The sequence below is a fragment of the Cebus imitator genome, unplaced genomic scaffold (assembly GCF_001604975.1).
Source record: "Cebus imitator isolate Cc_AM_T3 unplaced genomic scaffold, Cebus_imitator-1.0 Scaffold726, whole genome shotgun sequence".
Lineage (NCBI taxonomy): Eukaryota > Metazoa > Chordata > Mammalia > Primates > Cebidae > Cebus > Cebus imitator.
The window spans coordinates 158507-166082 of record NW_016108041.1 but is presented as its reverse complement, the minus strand read 5'-3'; the positions used below and the strand labels follow the sequence as shown (position 1 = coordinate 166082).

Here is a 7576-nt window from a genome sequence, read left to right as displayed (position 1 = left end):
AAAGAAAGAAAAGATAATTGATTAAATTGAGCCCCATGGGCTGAGGGACAAAGCTGTGTGGGGCATGGGGGTAGGGACTAGGGGGCTGGGGGTGAACCTTTGAGGGTCATACAGGGTAGTGATGAGGAAGTGGGTTGCTTTCTGGGAGGGCTGAGGGTAAGAAGAGTGTGTGTGTATGTGTGAGCACACACACGTGCATGTGACTCCGAGCATGGATCTGAGGTCTGAGGCTGCAAATGTCATCCTAGGCTACTGGCCTGGCTAAGTGGGTTTTAGCATTTCTTGTTCATTTGTTTGTGTTGATTTGAGTCAGGGTCTTGCTCTGTTGCCCAGGCTGGAGTGTTGTGGCATAATTTTGACTCACTGTAACCTCTGCCTCCTGGGCTGATGCGATTTTCCTGCCTTAGCCTCTCAAATAGCTGGGACTACAGGCACGCACGACCATGCCCACCTAATTTTTGTATTTTTAGTAGAGAGGTTTTTGCCATGTTGGCCAGGCTGGTCTCAAACTCCTGACCTCAAGTGATCTACCCGCCTGTGCCTCCCAAAATGCTGAGGTTACAGGCATGAGCCACCGGGCCTGGTCTGAATGTTAGGTTTGTGAGTGTTTTCGATCAGAGGGTCTCGGGGAAGCTTGGTGCATGCGCTTGCGTGTATGCGTCCGTGGCTGTGGGTCCATGGGTCTCTCAGGATGTGCCTGGCCTCAGTTTCCAGGGTTTCTGGGGGGCTGTGTTTTGTTCCGACTCCAGACACCTCACTGGGTGTATATTGGGGGATAGGGATGGGGTGCAGGGGCGTTCAAGAGGCTGGGTGTGTGCCTGCCACTCCGGGTTCGGCCAGTGTCTCACTGCATGTTTGGCCTGGGTTTCCGAGGGTCCTCACGTCCCGGGCAGTGCGGGTAGAGGGTGGGCAGGGACCCCGGGAGGCCGGGTGGGGGGCGGGGGCGCGCAGGGCCGGCCCCGGGGCGTGGCGAGCCTCCGAGGGCTGGGGGCGGGGCGGCCCGTCCGCCTCACTTTGGCGAAGTTGGCGGCGCAGAGGCTGGCCCGGGACGCGCCCGGAGCCCAGGGAAGGAGGGAGGAGGGGAGGGTCGCGGCCGGCCGCCATGGGGCCGGGGGCCCGGGGCCGCCGCCGCCGCCGTCGCCCGATGTCGCCGCCACTGCCACCGCTACCCGTGCGGGCGCTGCCCCTGCTGCTGCTGCTAGCGGGGCCGGGGGCTGCAGGTGAGGGGCCAGGACCTGGCGGACGGGACCAGGGCGGCAGAGCGGGAGTGCAAGAACCCCCAAGGCCGGGGCTGGGGGGTCACGGGAGGCAGGAACCAGGGTCGGGGAAGGGGCGCAGGAGCCCGAGGCCGCGTGCCAGTATTGGAGGTCCCGGAGACTCAGAATGGGAAGGACCCCAGAGGCCCGACGAACCGGGACCCTAGAGCGCTCAGAGCTGATGAAGGGACTCAGGAGCCCGAGACTGGGAGCTTGAGGTGCGGGGATCAGAGACGCGAGGTGGGGGGTGTACAGAGTCCGGGACTCGTTTCCCTCCAACTCACGCCTGGAGCCCTGGGAAGGTTATGATTGGGGGTCCAGGTACTCCCCGGCCGGGGACCTCTCTCACAAAAGCTCCCCCCCGCCCCCGACACCCCGGGGGGGCCAGGCCAGGCAGGGGGTGGGGAGGGGGCGCGAAGTTCTCGGAGCTCTGAACTCGGAGAAAACTTCCCAGGCCGGCGCTCAGCAAGACCCGGATTCGGAGTCGGAGCCGGAGCCTCGGCGGCGCGCGCGCCCCCTCCCCCACCCGCAGCCCCTCTCCCTCCTCCGGTTGCGGGGACCCGGAGGCCCTGGGACCCCGCCCCTGAGCGGGGAGAGGAAGGGGCGAGGACCCACGTGCTCCCCTCCAGCTCCAGTGCCCCGTCCCCGCGGCCCAAGCCCCTCCCCAGCGGGCCAGGGGCCCCCCGCCCCTCCTCCTTTTCTCCCTCCCCTCCCCCGCTTGGGACAATGGCCGCGCCGTCTAGACACCCCCTCCCCCCGGCCGGCCTCGCGCTTTCTTTGCCAGACAAAGCGGGACCCGCGGCGGGGCCGGGGAGGGGGCTGCGAGGGCACCCCCCTCCCACCGCTACGGGAGGCCTGGTGGGCGGGGGAGGGGCGCAGGCCCAGGGCCCAGGCCAGGGGTCCCAGATGCCAGTAGTGCCTGGCGCTGGGCGAGGTGGGGGTTTCGGGATTGAACGGCCTCCGCAGCCCAGCCCCGGGGCCCGGACGGGGCAGGATCGGGCAGGAGCCGCCGCCTCCGCCGGACCAGCGGGGCACACACATGGCCTGTGACACACTTGCTGGCACACACAGCTCTAGGTCAGGTAACAGAGATGCAAGCGTACACACACACAGCACAGACAGACATGCACACCTGGCTCAGGAAAGACAACCAGCGGCAAGCACACAGCTCACACGTTGACATACATGCACACAAATATAATCACACGTACTGCGTGTTGCTAGTGCAAGCTGTGGCACGCACGCTGCCTGCACACACTCAGACAACACATAGATGAAGATTCAAGGACATGCTTAGATTCAGCTCACACATGCAGAGGAACAGACACAGCCAACCCATACACAGACACCAATGCACACACAGTTCACACCAACACACAGCTGTACACCCAGATACATGGTTCGCATGCACAGACGCACAGCACAGTCTACATATAGACGGCACACACATCTGTGCACTCCCATATGGGTGTGCAGTTCATACACACACGGGCACACCCACGCAAACATGCATGCACAGATAGACTCACTTGTAGCCACACAGGGACACAATAGATGCATGCTCATATCCACATGCAGACTGACACACAAGCCCATGCACACACACACATGTGCCTCACATTGCCTACAGCTCAGCATGGCCCGTAGCCCATGTTATGGGACCCACAGTGTGAGTTCACAAAAACCTACAGGTCCTGGTGTGGGTGATAGTGTCCAATCAGCTTGTCCTGTGAGGAAGGGGACATACATCATGTATACCCACGCTCAGGTTTAGTTTGACTCATTCTGTCACTCACCCTCTTGCTTTCTGTTTCTCTCTCTCTCTTTTGAGAGGTGGTCTCGCTCTGTTACCAGGCTGATGTGCAGTGGTGCGATCTCAGCTCACTGCAAACTCTGCCTTCTGGGTTCAAGCGATTCTCCTGCCTCAGCCTCCTGAGTAGCTGGGATTACAGGCACATGCCACCACACCCAGCTAATTTTTGTATTTTATTTTATTATTATTATTTTTTTTGAAACAGAATTTCCCTCTTGTTGCCCAGGCTGAAATGCAATGGCGCCATCCGGCTCACTGCAACCTCTGCCTCCTGGGTTCAAGCGATTCTCCTGCCTCAGCTTCCCGAGTAGCTGGGATTACAGGTGCCCGACACCACGCACAGCTAATTTTTGTATTTTAGTAGATAGTGGGTTTTGCCATGTTGACTAGGCTCGTCTCGAACTCCTGACCTCAGGTGATCCGCCTGCCTCAGCCTCCCAAAGTGCTGGGATTACAGGCATGAGCCACGGTGCCACGTCGCTTTCTGTTTCTTTCTGTCCTTCGCTGTCTTCTCCTGGTCCATTTGCTTCTAGTTCATTCTTTTGTGTCTTTCCATTTTTCTCCATCTTCCTTCCTGTCTCCATCATCCTCTCTCCGAATGCACACATGCCATGGCCCCACACCTGCACACAATTCTCCACTAGCTCAGACCCAGCCACACCCTGGACCCGTCTCGTAGGACAGTTAGACTGTGCCACACCCTAGAGAGACACAGCCTGGGGGATGGCGACATTGGACAGGGCAGCACATGTTTTGTGCCAGTTGCCCCTCCCTCCAACACACACCCTATTCCTGCAACACCCAGCGCTGGCTACCCCTGGAGATGCAAGGCATGTACTAGTGGGTACATGCCTTGGCCCTTCTCCCCAGAGCACCACACAGGCCTGCCCAGCTGGAGTAGATGCCCATCAGAAAAAGGGAAGACCTATGGCCCTAGGGCCCCCTGCCCCTTCTCCTTCTATTACCCCTGAACCTGGGCATGAAGCCCCAGACCTCCCTGTAACACTCAGCGCCCTTACTTCCTGTCTTGGCACACCCCCTTCTGCACATCTTAGCTCTGGCAGCTTCCCGAGCCCCCACATCTGGCACAAGACAGCCCCTCCTCCTGCCCGCCCCTGCTTTGTGGTTCCCAAGGCTCGAGCTGGCAGGGACAGCTGCAGCCTCAACAGCTGGGGCTGGGGCCGGGGGGCCGTGGGAACTGTGAATGGGGGGACTCCCTGCACCCGCAGAGATGCCCCCAGCCCCAGGCAGCTGTTGCCTGGCCGAGGGAGGGAGGGGGTTTGTCACTCAGGACTGGGGTTCCTGGGCACCTGGCTGACCCCCAACCTTCCTTCGCCCCCCACACAGGCCCCCCTTGCCTGGACGGAAGCCCGTGTGCAAATGGAGGTCGTTGCACCCAGCTGCCCTCCCGGGAGGCTGCCTGCCTGTGAGTGCCTGGCTCAGAGCCACCAGTGGGCCCTGTGGGGGGCAGGGACGGTTTGTCTTCTCCCTCTGCCTCTGTGTTCCCCATGGATGCCTCTACCACTTCCTACATGTGTGTGGCTTGGGCAACCGCTCTTGTTTCCCCATTGGAAACTGAGCAGGGGCTCTGCAGTCTTCCCAGCCTGGGTTCAAGTCCCACATCATGTTGCTGATCGACTAGGAATTAAACTCTTTGCGTCTCAATGTCGTGGTCTGCAAAATGGGACCAGTAATCCCAGCTTCACAGTTCTTGGCCACCTGGGGTCACATGTAAAGCCCCTCCATGAGGCAGGTATTATTCAATCAACAAACTATCAGGGACCAATGGCAGCGGCTCACACTCTCCACACCCCTCCCATTTCTCAACGTTTAGTTGAGTCCGCCTCTGCCACTTACTTGCGGTGTGATCTTGGGTGGGTCACTTTCCCTTTCTGATCATCATTGCACCTGTGAAATAGGTAGGGAATGCTTCACCCTGGCGACTATGAAGGGGCTTAACAGTTTAGTTGTTAGATAACCCAAGGAAAGGCAGAGGGTTTCAGGGAGCAGAGCAGAGGCTGGGAAAGAGCTGAGCAGAGACAGAAAGAGCTCAGTTTGAATTCTGGGCCCTTGGACACCTTGAACATTCAAGCTTTCTGAGCCTCAGTGTTTGCATCCAGAAAATGGGGCAATAATAACTTCCTGTATGCACTCAGCATACATTAAGTGCTCAGAATACAGTACCTGCTCAATACGTAGGCGTTATTAGAAATAATAATGGTAGAGACAGGAAACAGGTGCCACAAGGAGAAGTCTCTCAAGGTTGTGAGGAAATGCATGGTTCTTTTCACGCTATCATTAATAACAGAAGTTCACGCAGTAGCCATTAATTGACTCATTAATGTATTCATTTATTCATCATCGTGTGTGCCAAGTACTGGGTCAGGTCCAAGCTGGGTGGGTCTGGGGTGATTTTAGACCCAGGGGAACCGCTTTGAAACTACACCTACATTTATTTTGGCTGGAGCGCCCACTTGGGCTCACCTGTGTGGAGGGCTGAGCCTGACTGAGGGGGTTTCCTGGGGCTGAGGGGGTCTGCGATGGTGGGGCGGGGTGGGGAAAAGTGTGACCTTACCTGGAGCCACACACCTGGGAGGGCGAGCGAAGGAGCCGGGCGCCTGCGCAGTGGAGCTTCGCATCTGGAATACTGCCGACAGGTGAATGCGCCCGCGGCTGCCCCGCCCTTCGACAGGTGAATCACTGGCGCGCGCGGCTCCCGGAGCCTGGATCTCCTGGAGTGGAGCGGGCTCAGTCCCCCCAAGCTGGGCTGTGGGAACCACTTCTTGCGCCCCTCCCCGGTCTATTTCTTGGTCTCAAATCCTCAAGTCCTTTCAAGGGTGCCCCAAGCTGTCACCCCACCCATGGATCCCCCAAGACTCTCCCCGACCAGCCGCAGTAGGTTCCAGACCTCGTCCCTATCTCTTCTAGTCCTCGCCTCACCCGCCGTGCCCCCCCCACTAAGTCTGCCCTCCCCCCTCCGTCTCCCCCAAAGCTCAGGCTGTGGGGCGGGGCGCGGGCTGGGGCTGGAACCGGCCCGACCGGTCGGCGGGGGCGCGGGATGCCGAGCGTGGGAACCCGCCCGGGGCGTAGGGAGGGGGCCCGCGCGGGTCGCGCCCTGCCTGGCGGTGGGACCAGCTCTCCGCGCCCGGCGCAGCGCGCCCCCTCCCGATGCGCGGTCGCGGCCGCAGTGGTCGCCCTGCGGGCCTTGGAAGAGGGGGCGGTAGCTGCGCCCTCCCCTCCCAACGCCACCCGCTCCCCCGCTCGCTCGGCCGTGCCTCGACCTGTTTCTCTGGGGGCCGGGGTGGGGGGGATCTTGCGGGTGACGCTAAGGACTGAGTCAGCCGCTTGCTGAGTTCAGTCGCTGGCGCCTGGGACAAGCCGGAGGCAGGACAACCGCCCCAGGGGAGGGGGAGGTAGAGAGGGGTGAGGGTTGGCAGCGTCGGGGGCGGAGCTTGGACCCTGTGGCTTCTCCCAGCCCCTCCCTCTGACCTCGCGGGTGCCCGTTGGAGATTTCCAGATTTAAGACCAACCCCTCCCAGTTCCGAATTCTCACACTCCTTGGTGGGCTTGGGGAGGGGCTGCAGGTTGAAGGAGTACCCTCCCCAAGAGGAGGGTACGGACAGTGGTGTCTCCACCCCAACCCTCCACCTACCCATCCTTTTGTAGGAGGCTGTATATGTCCCAGGGAAGGGAGTGGAGGGTTTGTGGGAGCCCTGCTTCCGCCCCTGTGAGTGAGAGTTGCTCATTTCCGCGTGGGATGCTGTGGGTTGGTATCTTGAGTGTCCGCCAGGCCATGGCTTCCAATTGATGTGTCCCTGTGTGTGTGTAGCTGTGGTTTCTGGGCCCATGTGTGCCCGGATGGTTGTGTCTTGGGGCCTAAGACCTTTCGTTTGCTGTTCCCTCTGCCTGGAATGCTGTTTCCCCTAAAGCCTTACTTCATAGGTCTGTGAAAATAGAATTCCACCTCCTCGACCCCATCTTTCTATCCCCCTTAGCCCTGTGGTTTAGCTTCCTACGGCTGCTCTAACAAATTACCACAAACCGAGTAGCTTAAATAGTAGTCATTTATTCTCTTGAAGATCTGGAAGCTGAAAGTGTGAAATCAAGGTATGGGCAGGGCTGAGCCTCTCCACTGGGACCCAGGGGAGAACTGGCTGACAGCTTCCGGTGGCTGCAGACGTTTCTCAGCTTGTGGCTGTCTCACTCCAGTCCTTGTCTTTGTCTCCTTCTCTTCCTTCTCCCACTCACATCTCCTTCTGCCTCTCTCTCTCTTTTTCTCTCTCTCTCTCTCGTCTCTTTTTGAGACAGAGTCTTGCTTTGTCACCCAGGCTGGAGTGCAGTAGCTCAATCTCTCTTCACTGCAGCCTTCAACTTCAGGCTAAATCGATCCTCCTGCCTCAGCCTCCCAAGAAGCTGGGACTACAGGTGTGAGCCACCATGGCCAGTTAATTGGCTTGTCTGTCTTTCCTTCTTTCTTTCTTACTTCTTCTCCCTTTTTTTTTTTTTT

At 59.3% G+C, this 7576-nt stretch overlaps 2 protein-coding genes across 3 annotated transcripts in view; one reads left to right on the top strand and one right to left on the bottom strand.

Moving 5' to 3' along the window:
* Positions 1-1104, bottom strand: part of LOC119469592 (vegetative cell wall protein gp1-like) — a 14907-nt gene extending 13803 nt beyond the window's left edge. The window contains exon 1 of the mRNA XM_037735090.1: positions 883-1104. Coding sequence (XP_037591018.1) covers positions 883-1104 — 222 coding nt within the window. The remainder of the gene's footprint in view (positions 1-882) is intronic.
* NOTCH3 (notch receptor 3) overlaps positions 1019-7576 on the top strand; it is a 43249-nt gene continuing 36691 nt past the window's right edge. Inside the window, exons 1-2 of one of the 2 annotated variants that reach the window (XM_017519092.2) lie at positions 1019-1220; positions 4417-4495. In XM_017519092.2, coding sequence (XP_017374581.1) covers positions 1103-1220; positions 4417-4495 — 197 coding nt within the window. In that variant the 5' untranslated portion in view covers positions 1019-1102. The remainder of the gene's footprint in view (positions 1221-4416; positions 4496-7576) is intronic. The other variant, XM_017519093.2, reaches the window with a different exon arrangement.